The following is a 23,794-nucleotide window of genomic DNA, read 5'->3' on the forward strand; positions in this document are numbered from 1 at the left end:
TTTTTGGAGACTGAATAATCAAAGTGGGGGGGGGGGGGCGGGAGTAAACCTCTACTGGGCTGAAGAAATCTACGTCTAGCTTGTCGTCGGGGGTTGCGGAAGATCGTCCTATGCTCGCAAACCTCTGTACACCAAATTTCCCAGCTCACAAAGTGAGCCTAAAGCAGCCGCTTCTAGGCATATAGCCGCATTGGCCCGAGTTGAGTACAAACCACCTGCAGACTGTTACAAGGGCAGCCTCCCAGTAAAATGCCCGGTATTGCTAAGCCCCCTGCACTTCACTGGGAGGAAAAGTTGACTTTGCCAGCCGGGAAAGGGCGCCACCAACCCTAGATAAAAGTCACAACGCCTTTTTATATACTTTTCTAAAGAAGGGATTGGGTATCAAGGTAGGGCAGTTCTGGGCGAAATAAGACATTTAAGGAGAAAGGGTCATTTAAGGAGGTTAATGCGGTCTGAGATTCAATGGAAGCGATGTCCAAGAGGCACATTTGGACCAGAGTGGAGTGAGCAGATGAACCAGATTGAGGTCAGATATCCAAATACTGAGATTTTTTCGCCCCACACTATCAGTATCAGCTGCGTCTGACCAGGGCAGGGGAGCCAATGGGAAGATTATCGATTTTGATTAATTGATGCATATCCCTAAAAACCGTCCAAACTCAAGAGTTCAAGGGCAGCCAGCAAGGCTCAAGAGGCATTACTCGGATATAGTAGAGCATAATCGGCATAGAGAGATTTTCTCCTAGTGATCCAATCCGCATTCCCTCCACCAGTTGAGATCCCTGAATGAGGATAGCCAGTGGCTCCTGGGCCAGAGCTAAGCAGGAGGGAAACAAAGGACACCCCTGTCAGGTACCCCTCTGTAACGGAAAGCATGCGGATACGTTGTTCGTTCTAACCCGGGTCCTGGGTGCGTGGTACAGCATTTTTAATCCACTGTAAAATTTTAGGTTACAGAATCTCCAATAAGACCCCCCCCCCCCCGCCCCATTCCACCTAATCAAATGCCTTTTCAGCACCAAGAGGCGCTATAACCTTATGTCTATTAGCGTGATCAAAGGAAAGCTTCAGGAAGAGGCAACGGAAGTTTAATGTCAGTACTCTTCCCGGGCATGAATCCAGTTTGCTCAACATGGATCAGCTCCTCCAATTTTTATTTACTTATTTCAGGTACTTGTATAGCGCTGTCAATTTTACGCAGCGCTTTACATATACATTACACATACACATTCACATCAGTCCCTGCCCTCAAGGAGCGTACAATCTAAGGTCCCTAACTCGCATTCATACATGCATAGTAGGGACAATTTTATACAGGATCCAATTAACCTACCAGCATGTCTTTGGAGTGTGGGAGGAAACCGGAGTATCCAGAGGAAGCCCACGCCGGCACAGGGAGAACAGGCAAACTCCAGGCAGGTAGTGTCGTGGTTGGGATTCAAACCAGCGACCCTCTTGCTGCTAGGTGAAAGTGCTAACCACTACACCACTGTGCCGCCCCAATACAGTAGACCAACGATTAGCTACTATTTTTGCCAAGATCTTGGCATCCACGGTAAGTAAAGAAATCTGTCTGAGGAGCACTTCTCTGGATGTTTGAGCACCAACACCACCGCCTCAGTCATATTCGGGGAGAAAACCGAATGTGAAAAATTAAGGAGAGTAGTTAATCTAGGTGCAAGCAGGTCTAGGTGTTGAGTAGAACTCATTCCCGGGAGTTTTTCCAGATTGGAGCTTTATCTAGTCAGGAGCTAACCTCTCAACCCGAGATGAGTACAGCTGTCTATAGTACTGATGGAACCATTGATTACCAGCACCAGGGAAGCACAGTATTTCTCCCACAGAGCTCCTAACGCCCCCAATGTGTGTAGTATTAAACTGGCCCTTAGCGAGCCATGCCAGCAAGCGGCAAATCTTATTTCCATATTCAAAGATCTGCTGAGCCGTACTAAGGAGGGGTTTCTGGGTCAACTCGACTCACAGCAGGGTAACCTCCTGCAATGCAAATTGCCAGACCCTATAGGTAATCGGATTAGGGTCACATAGGCAGCTTCTTTCATTCTAACCTCCTCCTCAAATCTCTCTAAGGTCCGCACCAATTCTTTATGGTCTGCCACCCAGTATCTCCACAACCTCTCCCCTGGAGGCGCTAAGGACAGCTGCACCAACAGAGGGGCATGATCAGAGATGCCCCTGGGCAAAATTGTAATCTCCGACCCTGCAAAGCGTGGAGCTACTGGCATAGGCCAAATCAATGTGTGAAAGCATTTTGAGGATGTGACGTGAACTCTGGTTGTAACCTGAAAGTGCTGCCAGACATCTGTAAGTGAATCTGCCCATTGAACTAATCCAGGGGCCCACCGTGAGGTCGAATAGAGCCTGTCCAGATCTGAGCAAGGGGTCAGATATAAGTTGTCGTTTCCCCCCCCCCCCCCCCTATCAACAAATCCTCAACATCATAACCATTGACCTGCTGCATAATAGTAGACAAAACTGAGACCTCTGCCGGAGGAGGCAAGTATAATCCCAGGAAGACCAGGTGGAAGTCGGCAATCATAGTATTTAACACTATATAATGCCCCTCGAGGTCAGTCCTGATATCCAGAAGCTCAAAGGGAAGCGATCTTAGCACTAGGACCCTAAAATCCCCCCCCCCCCCCCCCGGAGTAGCTTAGTATGTTGTATGGTAAAGGGAGCCCACCCAGGCCAGTTTGAGCCCCAGAATACAAGAACCCATGAGGTGGGTCTCTGGCAATATGCAGATCTGGGGAGAGAATTTCCTGTAGATTGGTGAAAACTAAAAACCGTTTAACCCACTTGCATTCCATGAGACTACAGAGCTCTTAGCCATAGATGTATCAGTAAATAAATGACTAATGCCCAGGATAGGGAAATGCATACACCAGTTTCCACAACACTGTCAATGTGGGCAACAGGTCACCACCCCATGCCTTAAGAACATCAAACCCATAAATGGTATAAAACCATAATAGAAAACTGAAAAAAAACAACCAACATCCGTCAGTAATTGACTTCCGACCCCCCCACCCGGCAGGACCCACATAATGTGACAGTCCCCAATAGCCAGCCCGTGGGCAACAAATAACCGAAAGGTGTGTAGTCGGATGCGGAGTATCCACTGACCCCCTCAGAATACATTTCTGAGATCCAGAAAGGGAAAAAAAACTAAACGTACATAGTTTCCAAAAGGTTCTGGAGCTTTGGCAAAAGTAACGTTCTGGTTATCATCTGGACTTAGCCAGAGGCACAAATCTTAAAAACTACACATAGGAACAAGCTTTCAAGAGGATGGCATTTAGAGGAACTTGCAGGCACCCAAGAGCAATGAGGAATAGGAATGCCACAACTGGTTTGTCTAGAAGTAAAACTTCAGGTAGGTAATGGATAGCCTGCCATCACTGTACAAGAGTGCACAGTTAACCTTGTAAGTACCACAACAAAGGCTGTAGAGATTCCAACTTGAGAAATGATTATCCACAAATTAGAGGTGAGTGATTGATCCAGTTTCTCCATCTATCACTCTCAGCTTGGCTGGAAAGAGGACACTTCCCCCTAGTACGAAGAGTAGTCTTGATGGAATCAAAGGATCTTCTGAGCTTTTGGGTCTCCACTGAATATCAAGTGGTCATTGCCATATATAAGCTTGCCCGCCACTCTATCTGCCCGCAATATTTTTTCCTGGTCTCTAAGTTAAGGAGCCATAGAAAGATTGGGTAGGAGGCATGCGATGGGCTCTCTCTCCACCATCAAGTAGGGGGGTCAGCTGGGTTGTGGGTAGTAACGTTTTTACCAGCTCCTCTAAAAATGTAGTGGGGTTCTTTCCTTCTGCTCCTTCCGCTAGGCCAATTATTCGTAGTGTGTTTTTTTTTTTTTTTTTTTTTTTCCACTTGCACCGATTTTCAGCATCTTCTGCCTGGTATTCCAGTGCATTAACTTTTAGTTTGCAGGGAATGTATGGCCACTGTGTGCTCAGCTGTAGCGTCCACCACTTGTCCCACTCTCACCTCAGCAACGATCAGCCTGGAATGGACCTTGTCCAGATCCTGCCTGATTAGCCCAATGTCCAGCTGCACAGCTTCTATTTTATTTGTGAGTGCTGCTTGACAGGAGGCTATAGGAGCCATCACCTCATGGATCCCTGGCGCTCACCCCACAGACACCTCAAACATGTCAGTTTGCCAAGACATATTGGCACGTGGTTCTCTTCCCTGGATGATTTACACGGCATCCGAAGCACGGCCAACAGCTTAGAGGCACTCGATTAGTCCAGAAAAGGGGTAATGAAACAGATTTTATCCCAGCGAGCTCTGAGATGACCGTCCGGTCAGTCTACCATCTTAGACCCCCCCCCCCCCCCCCCCGATGGGAATGTTTGCCAAAATATTTCTGGGTCCAGATCAAAACACAATCGTGTGGGGGGTTTTTTTTTTTTTTGGATTTTAGCTTGCCATAGTCCTACAAGTAGACCGACTTAAAGCTATTAAAAATGTATCGCAGAAAATGAAGCAAACTGCCTACAGTTTAGTTTGTCTTCAAGTATAATTTTCTAGCATATCACATGATAATAGAATGATTTTGTTAATAAAGGCCACCCTCTTCCAGAGCTGATATTTGTTTTATTTAAAACCAGCTGCCTCAGAAATTAGAAATCATTGTAAAGTTCCTGTAATGGCTTCTGTAGTTGGATTCTCTAGAGAAAATTTAATTAACATAATAAAGAAGCCATACAGAAACTGGCTTAGGGCCTCGTCCAGAGTGCATATTTTTTCATCTGGATATGAATATGCCTCCCCAGACCATCACTGACCCACCACCAAACCGGTCGTGTTGAATGATTTTACCGGCAGCATAGCGTTCTCCACAGCTTTTCCAGACCCTTTCACGTCTGGCGTATGTGTTTTTGTTCACTGCCTCTAAAGGCCGCTGCATGTTATCCCATGTGTCCCTGCGCACTATATGCTTTTAATTCAAAAGAAGATGAGGTTGGGACTTTGAGTGAGAGACGTGACCAGGCTGGCAGAAAACAAACGGCATGTTTATTGGTACATATAATTAAATTCAAACAGCATATACAATGTTGCACAAGAAATTGTCACATGTAGAGAGAGCTAATAAGTGGTCCCATAGTCCAATTGCATATAGGTCAACAGAGTGGGATTCCATATATGGTGGAGTATTGGGGAGTATGCGTAGTATCACAAACTGGGATTCCAAGTAGTAGCGTAGTAATAGGATTTAAAACATCATAAGCTCAAAGCGTTTCGTGGCCCAAATCGCCACTTCGTCAGGAGCAGATGCAAAATTCTAAAAGAAAACATATAGGGACATAAGCACAGTGCTGAAATATGAATTGGAGAAAAGGGGACAGGGAGAAGGGGCAGACCCCCATACATACCCCCACTTGTATAAAGCTCAGGTGGTGATTGGAGGGGGAGAGTGGATATGACCCCATTGACCTATATGCAATTGGACTATGGGACCACTTATTAGCTCTCTCTACATGTGACAATTTCATGTGCAACATTGTATATGCTGTTTGAATTTAATTATATGTACCAATAAACATGCCGTTTGTTTTCTGCCAGCCTGGTCACGTCTCTCACTCAAAGTCCCAACCTCCTCTTCTTTTGAACGATTGAACCGGGATGGAGTCGCACGGCACTCCCACTGTGCGCCTCATTTAAAGTCCCAAACCTTTCTCCCCCCCCCCCTATATATACAAATTTAGGGATGGAGAGTCGTGACCTGAGCTGGCAGATACATAATTGGCTAATCTGTCCATGACCACACAGCCTGGCTTTCAATCCCTTAGCCTCAGTTGTTGGTTCTGGCTCGATCCCCCTAGATCAAATGGGGGGCAATGTTTGTTTGTACTTTTTTATGATTATAATATCATCCTCATTGTACCATTGCTGTCTGATGTTTTTACAATTTTGTTTACAATGCATTTGTTATATTGGATTGGTGTTGTGGCTGGCCTGCTGTTGTCTATCCCGGGAGCTGCGATGCGCATCGGCTGCTCTCCCTTTCCCCTTTTGCCCTTGCACGGAGGATCGGGTGGGCGGGCCGCTGCGCATCGGCGCCACGACCCACGCCGACTCGTGGCGTCATTCTGACGCCATTACGCCGGCGGCTGGTTTCCTCCTTCAGTGCATATGAGACAGCACACGAGACGGCCATGCCTTACGGCGTGTCCCGCCCCTGGCTGTCTCTCCCCTGCACTGAGCGTGACGCTGGGTTCACCTGTCTGGCGGCCTCTTGGAGGATGCAGAGCACCATGTAACGGAGTCTGGGCTCCACTTGCTGGTAGTACTTCTTTTCACCTCCTTCTCACTCATCCTCTTCGGCTTCAGATTTCCTGGTTAGCCACATTGTTTCCTTTTCTTCTGTTTTCCCTCGGCTGGGTCTTCAATTCATTCATTTGGTTTCACGTGGTTGTTCACCCATTTCTTGGCATCGGCAACACTTGTACTCTTCACTCTATTATGCTACACGATAATACACTATCACACTTTTACCCCCCCCCCATATCATTTTCACTTACACATCACCACATACGGTACTCCCCATTTCTTTTGTCAGACCATATTATCTGTTCATACATCTTCCATTTATTCATGCCATACTTAATAATAGTTCATATATACCATATACTATGTATTTATTACATCTTTATGTATTATACTATATTACAGTACATGATTATATACATATAATTTTTATCTATGATACTACATTATACTACAGCATTACATACTCTTCATTTATTTATGTCTATAATCATTATACAATATATATCATCACATACAACTCTTTATTCTTCTCACCTCACTCTTTAGCAGCACTATGGTATATTCTTACTTTGCTACTCTGTTACTGTTAACATCATATACATATATTTTTTAGATATCTCTCTATGCCGCTACATATCTTTGATCTCTCATGACATCTATTCTAGCCCACACTCATCATGTGTGCAGCTCGCTCTGCCTGGTCTGCCGACTCCGTGTGCCCTCAGCTCCCGGGGAGACCTCATGGGGTCATATCCACTCTCCCCTCCAATCACCACCTGAGCTTTATACAAGTGGGGGTATGTATGGGGGTCTTCCCCTTCTCCCTCTCCCCTTTTCTCCAATTCATATTTCAGCACTGTGCTTATGTCCCTATATGTTTTCTTTTAGAATTTTGCATCTGCTCCTGACGAAGTGGCGATTTGGGCCACGAAACGCGTTGAGCTTATGTTTTAAATCCTATTACTATGCTACTACTTGGAATCCCAGTTTGTGATACTATGCATACTCCCCAATACTCCACCATATATGGAATCCCACTCTGTTGACCTATATGCAATTGGACTATGGGACCACTTATTAGCGCTCTCTACATGTGACAATTTCTTGTGCAACATTGTATATGCTGTTTGAATTTAATTATATGTACCAATAAACATGCCGTTTGTTTTCTGCCAGCCTGGTCACGTCTCACTCAAAGTCCCAACCTCCTCTTCTTTTGAACGATTGAACCGGGATGGAGTCGCACGGCACTCCCACTGTGCACCTCATTTAAAGTCCCAAACCTTTCTCCCTATATATATATATATATATATATAATATATGCTTTTAATGGAATTTTAGAGTAAGTAGCCAGCCAGGAGCAGCAGAGTTTTGGCAGGGGGGAAAAAAAGCTTTGATGCTTCCAAACCTGCATTTAGCACTTTAAGCTCTTAAATTACTCTGGCCATAGAAATGAATGACACCTGAAATGACTAAGTTGCATGCTTTTTTAGAAGCATCAAGCGTTGTTGTTTTCTGCCAAAATATTCCAATCAGGAGGAAAGACCTCTAAAAGTGAACCTGTGGCGAGAATATGCACACTATTTAACTTATTAAGCAGCAAGAGAACAAGCTGTCCTTCACATCTGAAGCCATAGGTATTGTGGAGAAATTCCTCCTTTTTAAATTGTAAAGGAAAGAAGGTGTTTAGCCCATATAGTGACAATGCTGCTCCTCTAGAATTACAGCATTGTCACCCGAGAACAGGAAATGTGTTATTGGCAGAATCACCAGGTGAAAATAAGTGGGGGCTGAAAGAAAATGCATCCAATAGGACTATTTTTTGTTTGGTCTTCACTTTATTACTTTGTCTTCACTTTATTACTTTGTCTATTAACCTTCTAAAACATTTTTGTTTTCTTTTTCTTGATAGAATTTGGAAACCCTAGATAATGGAAAGCCTTATGCTATCTCCTACGCAGTGGACTTGGATCTTGTACTCAAATGTCTGAGGTAGGCCGCTTTTTAATGAGTATAATTTACAAAGTCTGATCTACCACACTGGCCAAACTCCTTCATCCTGCCATGAAGATTAAAGGTTGTAAAGGATGCTTGCCTTTTTTTTAAATGGAAAACTGTCTTAGTGACTTTTTTTTTTTTTTTTTTATATAATATGGCTGGAACTCTTACATAAGTCTCTATTCTGTGCTATAGATACTATGCTGGATGGGCTGATAAATGGCACGGTAAAACCATTCCCATCGATGGAGATTATTTCACCTATACCAGACTTGAGCCTGTTGGGGTCTGTGGACAGATCATTCCGGTATGTTTTGGCAAACTTGGTCATATTTGACAGTTATTGAGAAATCTTATGCAGCATATTTCCTGCTGAACATTGCCTGCACTATATAGCATTTATGTTCTCACTGACTGACACTGATTTCACTGACTGATTCATCTCAGTAATTGTGTTTTACAGTCCACCTTTTGCAAAAAAAGTAGACAGCCGCAACATTGGTTTCTTGATCACTGTGTATTTATTACAAGTCTGCAGAGTATTGCACCTGCCTGCCACTCTTAAAGCATTATGAACCTGCTATATAGGAGGCCAGAGGAAGTGCAGGTGAAGTATCTTAAGAGGTTTCTGCATGCTCTGCGCTAGTCCTGCTGCAGTGGCAGATGGGACTTGTAATAAATTCCATTAAGTGATCCCAGACTTTGACCTTTAAATTACAAGATGCAGAAGCATCTCGCGATTCCGGTAAGCTGGGGACCAGCTTGGGTTCTGGGGTTGTATGCAGCAATTACTCAAGTAGGTCTAAAGTGTGTGGGTTTTTTTTTTACCTTAATGCATTGTATGCATTAAAAGTGGTTGTAAATCTCAGACCTCAAAATATGAACAAAAAGCAATTCCCTCGATTTAGTGTATACTTGTCTCAATTAAGAGCATGAAGTGTCATTTTGGGCTGCTGCTTCATTCCTCTATTGGCATGCTTCACTTCTGACAAGTTTTTCTGGCACAAAGACACAAAATGAGCTGGAGCTCCCCCAGTCACATTGACAGCCTCAGCTCTGTTACTGTGTGAAGGGGCATGTGTTCTGTCCCTCCAATCAGTTCTCAGCTCTCCTCAATGACCTCCTAGAGCAGGAGTCTTCAAACTACGGCCCTCCAGTTGTTCAGGAACTACAATTCCCATCATGCCTAATCATGTCTGTGCATGTCAGAGTTTTACAATGCCTCATGGGATGTGTAGTTCCCTAACAACTGGAGAGCCGTAGTTTGAGGATCCCTGTCCTAGAGTGTATTTTCAGCTCTCTGCCCCCCCCCCCCCTTTTTTTCTTTTGATGGCTTAGACAAGCTTTATAAATGATGGACTTTGAAATGTAAAATTTAGAGAAGACTGCAGAAAAACAGGTAAAACTTACAGTATCTCAAACGTGAGTACACCCCTCACATTTCTTTAAATATTTTTTTTATCTTGTGTGACAACAATGAAGAAATGACACTTTGCTACAATGTAAAGTAGTGGGTGTACAGCTTGTTTAACAGTGTAAATTTGCTGTCCCCTCAAAATAACTCGGCACACAACCATTAATATCTAAACCGCTGGCAACAAAAGTGAGTACACCCCTAAGTGGAAATGTCCAAATTGGACCCAATTATCTGTTTTCCCTCCCCGGTCTCATGTGACTCGTTAGTATTACAAGGTCTCAGTTGTGAATGGGGTGTGTTAAATTTGGCGTGATCGCTCTCCCTCATACTGGTCACTGGAAGTTCAACATGGCACCTCATGGCAAAGAACTTTCTAAGGATCTGAAAATAATTGTTGCTTTACATAAAGATGGCCTAGGCTATAAGAAGATTGCCAAGACCCTGAAACTGAGCTGCAGCACGGTGGCCAAGACTATACAGTGGTTTAACAGGACAGGTTCCACTCAGAACAGGCCTCACCATGATCGACCAAAGAAGTTGAATGCACATGCTCATCGTCATATCCAGAGGAAATAGACATGTGAATACTGCCAGCATTGCTGCAGAGGTTGAAGGGGTGGGGGGGTTAGCCTGTCAGTGCTCAGATACTGTCAGTGCTCAGACCATACGCTGCACACTGCATCTAATTGGTATACATGGCTATTGTCCCAGAAGGTGGCTTCTTCTAAAGATGATGCACAAGAGTTCCTGCTAACAATTTTGCTGAAGACAAGCAGATTAAGGATACGGATTACTGGAACCATGTCCTGTGGTCTGACGATACCAAGAAACTTATTTGGTTCAGATGGTGTCAAGCTTGTGGCGGAAACCAGGTGAGGAGTACAGACAAGTGTCTTACCTACAGTCAAGCATGCTGGTGGGAGTGTCATGGTCTGAGGCTGTATGAGTGCTGCCAGCACTGGGGAGCTACAGTTCATGAGGGAACCATGAATGCCAACATGTACTGTGACATACTGAAGCAGAGCATGATCTATTCCCCCCCCCCCCCCTTCGGAGACTTGGCCGCAGGGCAGTATTCCAACATAGCGACCCCAAACAACTTCCAAGACGATCACTGCTTTGCTAAAGAAGCTGAGAGTAAAGGTGATGCACTGGCTAAGCATGTCTCCAGACCAGACCTATTGAGCATCTGTGGGGCATCCTCAAACGTAGGGTGGAGGACCGCAAGGTATTTTAACATCCACCAGCTCCATGATGTCATCATGGAGAAGTGGAAGGATTCCAGTGGCAACCTGTGAAGCTCTGCTGAACTCCATGCCCAAGAGGGTTAAGGCAGTGCTGGAAAATGGTGGCCAGACCAAATATTGACACTGGGCCGCATTTGGACATTTTCACTTAGGGGTGTACTCCCTTTGTTGCCAGCAGTTTAGACCTCATTGGCTGTGTTGAGTTATTTTGAGGGGACAGCAAATTTACACAGGTTATGCAAGCTGTACACTCACTACTTTGTTGTAGCAAAGTGTCATTTCTTTAGTGTTACAGGAAATTATATAATTTACTAAAATGGGAGTAGTGTACTCTCTCTTGTGAGATACTGTATGTAGTAGGATATGCATCTGTATCTGAGGCTAAACACTTCACTGGGTGTATTTTTTTTTTTTTATCTTTATTTAGCAAACTTTGTAAAAATACAAAAACCTATAGAGCAAAAACAAGAAAGAAAGGAACCAAACTAAGTTCCAGACAATACAACAAAAACAAAGAGGCAGAACCAGTATTAAATGCAATACAGATGTAGCATGAGGAATTAATACATTGAGTGAATGGACAATGCATATAACATGACGAGTGTGCCTTTTGGCCAGTCAAAGAATAAACCTCAGAACAGTATGTCCGTCTCAACTACCCGGCGGGACCCCCGAAGGGGCTTTCTCCAGTAAACCAGGTAGGGTCGAGACCGGGATCAAATGAATACATATGGCTACATTACTCGTAGAAGAATCAAATAGGAAAAACCGCAGTGGAAAAGAGGAGAAAAGATGGACCACTCCTGCCAGAGCTAGGGAAAGGAGAAGGGAAAGAATAAAATAGGGGGTAGGGGAGAGAACAGATAAAGGTGAAACCTGGAGTAAGCATGGAGAATAAGGAGAAGGCGTCCTAGTAGGGAGACACACCACCCGCAGTTGGCCACAGGTCCCCAACGCAGAACTCATGGGCTATACATTTGGAATCTCTTCCGAATAATACATCTACCCGGTCAAAGTATCTTTAAAGCGGTCCTGTTTACCCTGGGAGGTCAGAACCCATCGTTCAGCCTCCATCACTAAATTGTCCAGCCGTACTTGCCTGAACCTGATCTCGATCCAGTGCTGTGCATGAAACGGGGTCTCTTGCCACTCTCTCTCCTGATGGGCTCAGACTGCAGTGGGAGCCACTGGTTCCCGCTGATGTCATTCACAGCCATTAAAGGGGGTTGGGGGTTGAGCTACACACTGTATCTATAGACACGCATGCAGCTAGCACGAGAGCCTGCACAAATGACTCTATAGCAAGTGGCTTGCTATGGGAGCAGTCAGTAGGCAGGAGGAGCCAGGATCTCCTCTGTCCAAAACCATTGCACAAAGCAGGTAAGAATGAAAAATTTGTAAGCTTTTCCCTTTTTAGAATCCACCTATATTTAGGGTGCAAAATGAAAGTGGGTAACATAAAACATTGGTCAAAAAGAACTTTAGCCTTTTTAAATGTGACACATCCCAGTCATTTGTGTGATTAGCAATACTGGTGTTTCATATTTTTTCTGCTCTAGAGTTGAACTTCACATTCTGTCTTTTCCCAGTGGAACTTCCCATTGCTGATGCTTGCTTGGAAGTTTGGCCCTGCCCTGGCAACTGGAAATGTGATCGTCATGAAGGTGGCTGAACAGACTCCTCTCACTGCTCTTCATGTTGCCAGCCTAGTGAAAGAGGTAGATCTTTGGATTCCACTGTTGTACGTCATGAGCTTTTTGCCTTTACAGTACAGGTATTTAGAATATGTGAAAGCCTAAAAATGATCTCCTGTCACTGTAAGGATCTCATTCCTGATCTTTTCATGCAAGTTGTTGGTTAGGCTGCACATTGGCGCATATACCTGAGACCTGAGTTTATGGCACCCACTGTGCACTTCCTCCTCCTTCTGGTCTTTCCATAGAAGAGTGAAGGGACAGGCCTAAGTCGCACAGGTTTTTGTCCATTGGCTAGAGACGCTAGTTTCTACCGTCGAAGTGGCATTCTGCAAAGCTTTGCACAAATCGGACCTTATGGCCGCCCTTGACTATTAGAAGATCCATAACCGTATTCTTGTAGAAAAGATCTTCCTGAAACATGTAACCAAATTAATTCTTAGACTTTATTAAATGTATGCATAAGTACGATATGTGAATTGCAGCTCTGCATTGCTCTATAGTGATATATTTGATGGTTAACCAAACCACCCCAAAATCAGAAATTAACAATTTCTCTTCATTCAGGCTGGATTCCCACCTGGGGTTGTTAACATCATTACAGGAATGGGACCCACAGCAGGTGCTGCCATCTCTTCTCACATGGATGTAGATAAAGTTGCCTTCACAGGCTCTACAGAGGTAATCCTGCACAAGCCTGATCCTTAAAGATCAAATGCTTTTGTATGCATTGCAAAGTCTGATAACATTTATCAAGTCTGTTGTCTGTTTGTGCCATTAGAAAATGCAAATGAAGGAAAATGTTTATCCTCCCAGCATTCAGCTAGAGAATTAGGCTGGTAATTTGGGTATCTGCTGTGTAATGAGTTGTAAAAAAGTGTGCACAACTTCAACCGTCATGTTAAGCCTAATGTTGTACTATTGCTCACTGTACAATTATCCATTAGGTTCTCTTTTAAATGCAAGTCCTCAAAGCCTGCCACTTGCCTATCTATAACCCAGATTTTAGCTTTTTGGGGCTGCTGGGAGCCAAACAAGCCTATTCAAAGAATGTGTCTCCTGGTTGGGGTGTGCATGTGCAGTATATTTCAAATGGCCATCAATAATGGAAACTCCTCTCGATAAATTTTTTTAATCTGCCCTCTTTATAGACTCTGTATTAAAACTGGTTGGTTCAGCAAACGTTTAATTTCATCTATGAGCGGTGAGCAGGCTTTTTCCATGTCTATAAGGGAACTACTATTTTAAAAAAAAAAATGGCTTTAGATAAAACTAAAAACCTTTTCTTCTTTCTTTATACATTGTGTTTAGGGCTGTAGGGCTGAGAAATATCTTGACACATACATATATATGTGCGTATATCGTCTTTTTGCCTTAGGTGGGTCGTCTGATTCAGCAAGCAGCTGGTAAGAGTAACTTGAAGAAAGTCACCCTTGAACTTGGTGGAAAGAGCCCCAACATCATACTTTCGGATGCAGACTGTAAGTGACTAGCTAATATACCACAGTCAGTAAAATTGTTGTTTTGTCTTGCATCTTAAATACATATGATTTTGAAATAAAGTAAAAAAAAAAAAAAATGTTTGAATCACAATGTATCTGGCAATACAGGGTAGGGGTTCATAATCCTTTAGACTTGGTCAAACTCCAGGTATTGTAGATGTCTTAAACCCCACTTAGTCTCTCACTCAACATGATTTTCTGCTTCAAAGACAGTGTATTCTGGGTTCAGGTTGGTTACTTGTGACTGACACATTACCAAGTTGGTGGTTTGCTCTCGCAAGAGTTAATGCTGCATTGAAACTTCCATGCTGGATGTTGGGCAGTTCCTAGAAAGTACTATGTTGCGGAGTTTCCATTGACATCCCATGTGCCCCATAAATTCGTTTTTACTTTTTTGTTATTTTTTTTTTGTAATTTTAATTTCCTAAAACTTCCTTCCTCCCCCCTTTTTTTTATTTTCTAGACCTAGGACCATTTTATACAGGTCTTTGTTGTTTTATGATTTCTTTCTTCTAATGTCACCAGGGTTCATACGGTCCTGGAAAAGTTTTGGAATTTTTAGATGACACTTTCCAGGCCTGGAAAGGTCATGGAAAATTAGGAAACACACTAGGTTTTGGAAAAGTCATGGATTTAACTTCTTTCCATCCGCGCTATAGCCGAAGTACGACTACTGCGCGGACTCGAATTTCCAGGAGGCCGTCTTTATACGGCCTCCCAGAGACAGTCTCCCCGCGCGCTCCCGCAAGCGCGCATCGGGGAAAATCTGTGTCGGCCGTGTCCCTTGGACACAGCCAATCACAGATCGTGGTAAATGGCCAATCACAGCGGCCATTTACCACGTGATCGGCCCATGCAATGAGAGATGATCTCGTATGTAAACATATGGGATCATCTCTCATCGCCAGCGCTCCTTCCTCACACGGAGACTTCAGTGTGAGGAAGGAGGAGAGACGATCAGCCGCCGGGGACACAGTGGAATGTAATCAGGGCACTGATCACCAGTGCCCTGATTACTACAGAGGTAAAAAAAAAAAACAATGTGCCCCCCATCAGTGCCCATAGTGCTGCCAGTCAGTGCCTGCTCATCTAGGCACTGAAGAGCACTGACTGGCAGCACTATGGGCACTGAGTGTGGGCACTGATGGGTGCCGCTCATCAGTGCCACTTCTCAGTGCTCATGAGTGCGGCATATTAGTGCCGCCTCATCAGTGCCCATCAGTGCCGCCTCATCAGTGCCCATCAGTGCCGCCTCATCAGCGCACATCAGTGAAGGAGAAAAATGTATTTATTTTCAAAATTTACTCGCAGAAAATAAGACTTTTCTTTTTCTCAAAATTTTCTGTCTTTTTTTTGTTTTTTGTAAAAAATAAAAAACCCAGAGATGATTAAATACCACCAAAATGTGTGAAAAAAATGTCATATGGGTACAGTGTACCATGACCACGTAATTGTCATTCAAAGCGTGAGAGCACTGAAAGCTGAAAATTGGCCTGGATGGGAAGGGGGTGAAAGTGCCCGGTAGGCAAGTGGTAAATTACTGTGGAGGAGCGGGGAGCGGATGCTTAATTATTTTATGATAATTATATTGCCACATACTGTATTTACATTTCGCTGTATTAGCGTCCTTCTGGGTCAGCGGTATGCGCGTGCTGTCATTGGCCAGCAGCAGCCGAAGAGATGACCCAATCAGGCAGTGGGGAGGGCCGGCCGCGGTTTGCCTGGAGTCACTGTGACTGGCTAGCAGCAGCAGTAACAGCCGGGAGATTATCAACCAATGAGGGCCGGTTCACACTTCTGCGAGTGCGCCGATCGCATGTAATTCGGAGCGCACTGCTCCTTCATGACATGCGATCGGAGGTGCGGATGCGAATTCAGCCATACACTTTGTATGGCTGAATTTGCATTGTATCCGCACCAAACACGCACATGACACTTTTTTCCAACCGCATCAGGATCGGATCGCACAGTGGTTCACACTTGTGCGATCCGATCCTGTGCGAACTGTCAGATCGCACTGCGATATGCGATCAAACTGGGGGTGTTGTGATTTCATTGACACCCCCTGCGTATCGCATATGGCAGTGTGAACTGGCAGGGGTGCGTTTGCGATGCGGGAACAGGCTGCGAATTTGCAGCCTTCCCGCATCGCACAAGTGTGAACCGGGACTAAGGCAGCGGAAGCTTCACTGGAGGGCGGGCCGGCCGCATGAACGTGATGATGCGGAAGAGGGTGGTAACCGTTTCAGTTACCACACCCCCACGTCATCACGTTCATGCGGCCGGCCCGCCCTCCAGTGACTCTTCCGCTGTCTCATTGGTTGATGATCTCCCGGCTGTTACTGCTGCTGCTAGCCAGTCAGTGTCTCCAGGCAAACCGCGGCCGGCCCTCGCTGCTGCCTGATTGAGTCATCTCCTCGGCTGCTGCTGCTGGCCAGTGACTGACAGTAAGGGCAAACTGCGGACCCGGAAGGGCACCTACCTGTACCAGTGCTATACGCTGAATGTAAAAATGCCCCCCAGTGCTCTTAGTCCCCCCAGTGCTTTTAGCCCCCCCCCCCCCGGTGCTCTTCAGCTCCCCACAGTGCTTTTTGATGTCTCTTCCCCCCCCCCCCCCATGCTTTCTGGCTCCCCCAGTGCTCTCCAGCTCCCTGGCTCCCCCCTCAGTGATTTCCAGTTCCCCCCAGACAGTGCTCTCCCCCCCCCTCGCGCCAACCCCCCCTGCAATGCTTTCCAAACCCCCCCTTAATTCTCTCCAGCCCCCCCCCCCCACCCCATGCCCTTCAGCTCCTCCAGTGCTCTCTGCTTCCCCTGTGCTCTTCTATCATGTCTGCAGTCTCTGACCTTCTCTCGTATCATGTCCGCAGCCTCTGACTACCTCCCTATATCATGTCCGCAGCCTCTGACTACCTCCTGTATCATGTCAGCAGCCTCTGACTACCTCCTGTATCATGTCAGCAGCCTCTGACCACCTCCTGTATCATGTCCGCAGCCTCTGACCACCTCCTGTATCATGTCCGCAGCCTCTGACCACCTCCTGTATCATGCCCGCAGCCTCTGACCACCTCCTGTATCATGTCTGCAGCCTCTGGCCTTCTCCTGTATCATGTCCGCTAAATGTACAGTGTGTGTCTTAAAACGTTTGACATTTCGAACATGGGAGAGGCAGCGCTGTCTAGCCACGCTAAAGGTGCAAAGCACCAGTCTGCAGCTGCGTGCTCGACAGCTTCCAATCCGATCGCTGGCTTTTTCACCCGTGCGCCTGAAGTGACACCGGCTCCCAGCTGCGGCAGCGGTGCTTCCATCTCATCCACTGTAAAACAAGGGACCATTTTGAGTCACACTGTATCCAGAAACTAAACCCTAACTGCAGAGGTACTGTACACTACAAAGATTGTCATTTATTTTAGTAAAAATATGCTGGGTGTGACATGGATTTTCTTCTTATTTAACATGTATACATAGACATTTCATGAAACATTAGGTCATGAATATTTACGTAAAGTCATGGAATTTTATTGGTGAAAATGTGTATGAACCCTGAGGGTTGTTACCTTCTGTTTAGTTTGGTTGCATGGAGCCATCTATGCTGTTTTTTGGCTTTTATTTATTTTTTTCAGTATTTTGGACTGTAACCACCTAAACTTTTTTGCCACTTCGGTTAAAAAAAAAAAAACTTTGTCACCTGGAAATTTACATTTGATAACCGCTGTGCAAATTTCATATGACAAAAATTGCAGCAGCGACCATTTATTTGTTTTAATTAATTTTTTTCCTCCCAGGGCCTCTGCTTAAAATTGTATAGAATTTGGAAGTTCAAAGTATTCTAGAAATTTACATGTATGTGAGAAATGTCAAAGTTGGCCTGGGTGTAACGTGGTTAGTTTTGTGTATTAAAAAAAAAAGGAAAAAACTGGCTAAGTTTGTGACACTGTAGAAGCACCCGGTTTACATTGTATTCATTCTTGTGTTGCGTACAGTGGACTGGGCTGTGGAGCAGGCCCACTTTGCTCTGTTCTTCAATCAAGGACAATGCTGTTGTGCAGGCTCTCGTACCTATGTTCAGGAGGATATTTACAATGAGTTTGTGGAGAGAAGTGTTCATCGGGCTAAAAACAGGGTTGTCGGAAACCCCTTTGACTTCAAAACTGAACAAGGACCTCAGGTACATCCTAAAGTCACATGATGGGGTTTTCAGTATTTTTTATTTCAATACTTTTTTTTTTTTTTTATTGAAACTGGAAACAAAATTAAAGGTTCAATTGAATATTAAGGTAAACAAGCAAATTGAAGAAATGTCCACTTATCAAAACCTCTGGTTAATTACCATCAAGTGAATAGCCACAAAATTCCACATCTAAATAGATCATTGCTCTTAAGACATAGAGGAGCCACATTCCCCATAACTTTAACATAGAATTAGTTGGGGGGGGGGGGGGAGGAGGAAAGAGAAGGCAAGGGTCTAGCAGTGGTGAGGTGATTTAAGGTTTAATGACTCTCAACTTGGTCCTGTTTAGGGACAGATCTGATCTAGAAATCTATGAAGTCTATTGGTGTGAAATTTTTGGCAGAAATTTCAAGTCAGTTGTATAAGGTTTGGGGCAAATTTTTGAGTTGATGTGCCCGGATGATCGTCTTGTTTTTTATTTATTTTATATCCTTAACCATTGACAGCTGAATGTAAAAAATGTTGGGAAAAAAAACGGCGTGGGGTCCCCCCGCAGGTCCTTAGTCACTTTGGTTCCCCCCCCCCCCAAAATTCATACCAGACCCTTATTTGAGCATGCAGGAAAGGAAGGGGGCGAGCGAGTGTCCCCCCTCCTGCACTGTACCAGGCCGCAGGCCCTCAACATTGGGGGGGGGGGGGGGAATTGGGGCAGTGAAGTTTTAAACAAAAAGTGTTTGTTTATTTTTGACAACTCCTTTATGAAAAATGTCCCCATCGTAGCTTAAATATGTCTTTATCCAGTACCGATGTCTTCTTCTTTTGGTAGTTTCTTCTCCCCCTGGTGCTGTCTTCTTCATCAATGCCACTTACCCGGTAAAAACAAAGAGAGCTGATCTTCTAACTCAGTCTGTGTTGTCTCGCTGTATGCCATTTCTTTTATAGGGAGAAAAAAAACTAAAGGTAGGCACTCAAAGGTCTGTCCCTGGTGACACATAACTATAGAGAAAAAAGTAGTAAAGGCGTAATAAACACTGCAGAAAAAGGGGTGGTAGTATACCAGTAAAGAGCCAATAGGAGTGGTAGTATACCAGTAAAGAGCCAATGGGAAACGCTGAGTAAAAAAAACCTGGTTTAATACTCAACCACCCAAATAACATGAATGTAAACAAACACTCACTGGGCTGCAGAAATGTATAAGCTTTAATTGTCAAAAGACAAATCAAGAAGTCTGTGCAGGATAGCAAATTCCTTAAAATTGTACCAAAAAGCATACACCACAAGAGTAATGTATTGGTGATGGGATCCCCATATTAAAGAAATGGGGAGGGACCAGAAGGGATAATAGTCACAATATTAGACTCCTCCATAGATGTGTAGAAGGACTCCTTATCTCCAAGATACTATGTCAGTGAATGACATTTGACTTGGTTAAATTCCTGGTTGATACAATAGATCACATTCATGGTGGGAGGAAAGGTCTGTATGTGTTCCAGAGGAGGCAAAGTGTTCACCAAACAGCAAAGTCAATAAAATCTCATCTATAAATCTCGTAAACTGTATGAACAATGAGGCCTCCCTCGCACATCAGATTATTGTTCCATTTGTATATCCTCCACAAAAGCTGGAGGTACAGCAGAGTTGGGGATGTGCCACTTCTATGCACTCACCCCTCACTTACATGAAGCATGACAGGCTGGTCTCATCTTTTGAGCACTCCTAGCACCCCTCCTCCCATCGCAGCTCATTTCCTGAAGCAGACTGTTTCATCCGAGGGATGTGATGATAGCTGCAGCGATGTCTGTGTCGGCGCTGAGCAGCACTACACCCTCCCATGGGGGAGGTGACTGCTACAAATCCTGAGGAAGGGGGATGCTGCAGCGCCCGCCTCATGAGGCTACACACCATCCAATGAGAGGGGAACAGCGCCGGATGCAGCCAGGCCACGGGTGCATATTAATCCAGCAATGACACTTCTGTGGATGGAGGGGGAGGAGCCAGGAATCGATTACTCGTGGTTCCCACATTGTAACTGAATCAGAAAAGGCTGCATCGTGATGCACCGATTATTTTCCAACACCCCTAATGTTCTTAGGTGTGTGTGTGTGGTGTATGTATTTTGGTACCATTTTAAGGAATTTACTATCCTGCACAGACTTCTTGATTTTTAAAAGTCTTTTTTGTTTTTGATTAAAGCTTATACATTTCTGCAGTCCAGTGAGTGTTTGTTTACATTCATGTTATTTGGGTGGTTAAACCAGGTTTTTTTTTTTTTTTTTTTTTTTTTTACTCAGGGTTTCCCATTTCTTATATAGCCATGGGACATAGCCATCTGATGACATCACCTGGAGAACCGCACTTATGTCTTCAGAGCCGGTTCACACTGAGGCGACACGAATCCTTACTACTTCGGGGGCGACTTGTGCATTACCATGCACCACGACTTCGGAGCGACTTGCAGGGACTTCACATAATGAAGTCTATGCAAGTCGCCCCGAAATGGTACAGGACCCTTTTTCTAAGTCGGAGCGACTTGTGTTGCTCCTATTAGAACGGGTCCTGTAGCGGTCAACTTGTCAGGCTGACAAGTCGCCTGACAAGTCACGCTAGTGTGAACCGGCTCTCAAGGGGCAGGTTCTCCAGGTGACATCATCGGATGGCCAAGCTCCATGGCAATATAAGAAATGTCAGACAGTGTGTAAAAATAGGAAGACTGTTAGAAAATCAACTTTTTTTTTTGTTTTTAGCAAGTAAGCGGCATCAAGGAGGGCAGACTGCACTGGGGGGAGAAGACCCGTTGGAGCTAGGATGGGGGGACATTTTTGATAAAGGAATTGTCAAAAACCATTGGTATTTATTAGTCCCAGGGTTGTCGGGAAGAGGTCCTTGTCACCATCATGGGAGCAAGGTGCTTTGGGGCAGAGCCCCTTTTTGAGTGTTGTCAGTCCTGAATGCGGTTGGTGTTTGATTACTTCTGCCAGTAGTAGTATCCAGTTTGGATTCAAGAGCCCTATTTGAGCCCCAAAATCTTAAACTTCTTTTTAAAGCGGAGATACAACATGCTTACTAGCTCTTGTTCCAGGAGGGCAAAAAACCTGGCCAGAATAATCCGGTCCAGAATATTCTAATTTTGGAGTGGATGGTTGTTGTGACTTGGTGTAAATGGGAGGGCTGTCATCCATGCTTTCCTAACTGGTCGCTGTCAGTGCTTTTATCCAAAGTCAGATGTTTGAGAATGGAAAATTTCTCCACGGAGATGCAGCTAAGGAATCAGAAGAGGTTGGCTTAGTTCACTCCCCTGTGAGTTGGGCTGTGCTTGGCACAGCGGTCATGATGCTGGCGCCATATTTCCTTTTTAGAGGGCTCTCCTGGTGGTCCTCCAGTTAAGGAGCGTAGTTCTGCTTCCTATTAGCCATAGGGACAAGCCTGGGTGGTGAAGGAGCTGGGTCAGGTGGCTGGCAAAGCCGAAGCCGTTCCCTTATAGGCTGTCAGGGAGTAGAGCTGGGGGGGGGGGGGGGGGGAGGAGAGAGAGTGGGAGAAGTCATGTGTCCGCAGTAACCAGCCGCCACGCACATGCATCCAGGTTTTCAATATTCAGTCTGTGCTACATAAGCTTTCTTTCAGAGTGATAACTTTTGTCTTGAAATACTGCAGAGATCATTGGTGGTTGTATATTCAGTTTATAGAAATTGACCACTGGAGTATAGAACTTTCTGCAGGAGGATAAAGGGGAAAGGTACCATTAAAGCAAATACAGTTTAACTTATAAGGTATATTCATAGTATGTTATGCATTGTGCCTACATGTTTGGATAATGAACACCTCTTACTGACTCCTCAACCAGATTATCCCACTAGACATTAAAGGGAGTCTAGCGGGCTGCTTTTCAGTGCACACTTTTTTTTTTTTTTTTTTTTTTTTTACACAAAATCCTTTTTATAAAATGCAGGCACCTAATGCGTGTTCTTTGGAATAAAAACAATTCCTCTTTATTTCAGGTGGATGAGGAACAGTTTAAGAAGATCCTGGGTTACATAAAATCTGGAAAACAAGAAGGTGCCAAGTTGTTGTGCGGTGGGAATCCTGCTGCTGACCGTGGTTACTTTATACAGCCCACGGTGTTTGGAGATGTGACTGACAACATGACAATTGCCAGAGAAGAGGTATGAAGGCGCTCTGAGCCGCTGTGGAACGGACTCTAAAATAAGTCAGCCTGGACTTTTAGTTTATTTTTTTTTTTTTTTTTTTTTCCAATTTCACCTTCATCTTGCTATGGCATGTTTTTCCCTAAAATATTTTGTTGTTTTAGATATTTGGACCAGTAATGCAGATCCTAAAATTCAAGAGCATTGAAGATGTTATTGAGCGGGCCAACAGTTCGGAGTATGGTCTAGCTGCAGCGGTGTTCACAAAGGACATTGATAAAGCAAACTATGTATCTCATTCTTTGCGGGCTGGAACCGTGTGGTAAGGCTTCCCACTGATTTACTGCTGTGACTTTTGCAATCCCGGTTGGGATTACTAATGGTCCTGGAAAGCTTAAAGTGATTGTGCAAAACAATTACAGAGAGGAGGCAAGTTTAACAGAGCACCCCCAATCAGCCTCTTCTTGGGTCCCCACCTTTAGCTCCTCCCTCATGCCAAGTGCCCCTAAAGTAAGCAGCTTGCTATGGGGCACTCGTGCGTACTCGCTCCTGAGCTTTAAGGCCACACAGAGCAGGGCTCTGCAAATTCCCCCCACCCCACTGACTGATTAACCACAGCAGGAGCCAATGGGGGGCTGGTGTGGGAGCTGCATGCAGAAAGTTGGCTCCCTTTAAAGTCATTGTAAACCACTGGCTTTTTTTTTTTTTTTTTGCATCGCATACTAAAACCTTATTTAAAACTTGCCTTAAAACAAAGCCCGTCCCGCACCAAAAGTCAGTGCTGCAGGGGCTCCCATCTTCTTGCTTCCACGCATGCGGATGGGAGCTGCCATTCACAGCACAGGGCTCTGAAGGAACGGCCCGGGTGACCGTTCTTTTAGAGCGCATGCGCCTGTGATGTCACTGGCTGCATGTAATGTAAATATCTCCTAAACATAGGCTTACGTATAGGTAAAAGCAAATGATTAAAGTTCCCTCCACTTTATTTCTTACTCTTCTACACAAATATGTAGCACTTAATAATCCTATTTTTTTTTTTTTTTTTTTCCATTTTAGGGTCAACTGCTATGATGTCTTCGGAGCACAAGCACCTTTTGGAGGGTACAAAGCTTCTGGAGTTGGAAGGGAGCTGGGAGAATATGGCTTGGAGGCATACACAGAAGTAAAGAATGTAAGTGCATTGCAGACCCTTTTTTCTTTCTCATTTCTCCACTCTGAAGATGGGAATGAGAAAATTCTTTATTGTATTCAATATTCCTCAATGGTTCACTGGCATAGAACCTATGAAGTGTCATCAACACCACTTGGT

General features: G+C 44.7%; 1 protein-coding gene across 1 annotated transcript in view; it reads left to right on the top strand.

The window, feature by feature from the left end:
* Nucleotides 1-23,794, top strand: part of ALDH2 (aldehyde dehydrogenase 2 family member) — a 63,022-nt gene that overhangs the window by 38,768 nt on the left and 460 nt on the right. The window contains exons 4-12 of the mRNA XM_082255944.1: nt 8,230-8,309; nt 8,511-8,622; nt 12,569-12,697; nt 13,241-13,354; nt 14,052-14,154; nt 18,156-18,340; nt 22,339-22,503; nt 22,650-22,807; nt 23,542-23,656. Of these exons, the coding sequence (XP_082112070.1) occupies nt 8,230-8,309; nt 8,511-8,622; nt 12,569-12,697; nt 13,241-13,354; nt 14,052-14,154; nt 18,156-18,340; nt 22,339-22,503; nt 22,650-22,807; nt 23,542-23,656 (1,161 nt within the window). The remainder of the gene's footprint in view (nt 1-8,229; nt 8,310-8,510; nt 8,623-12,568; nt 12,698-13,240; nt 13,355-14,051; nt 14,155-18,155; nt 18,341-22,338; nt 22,504-22,649; nt 22,808-23,541; nt 23,657-23,794) is intronic.

Source organism: Pelophylax lessonae, assembly GCF_965119305.1.
Source record: "Pelophylax lessonae genome assembly, chromosome: 1".
NCBI classification, from domain to species: domain Eukaryota; kingdom Metazoa; phylum Chordata; class Amphibia; order Anura; family Ranidae; genus Pelophylax; species Pelophylax lessonae.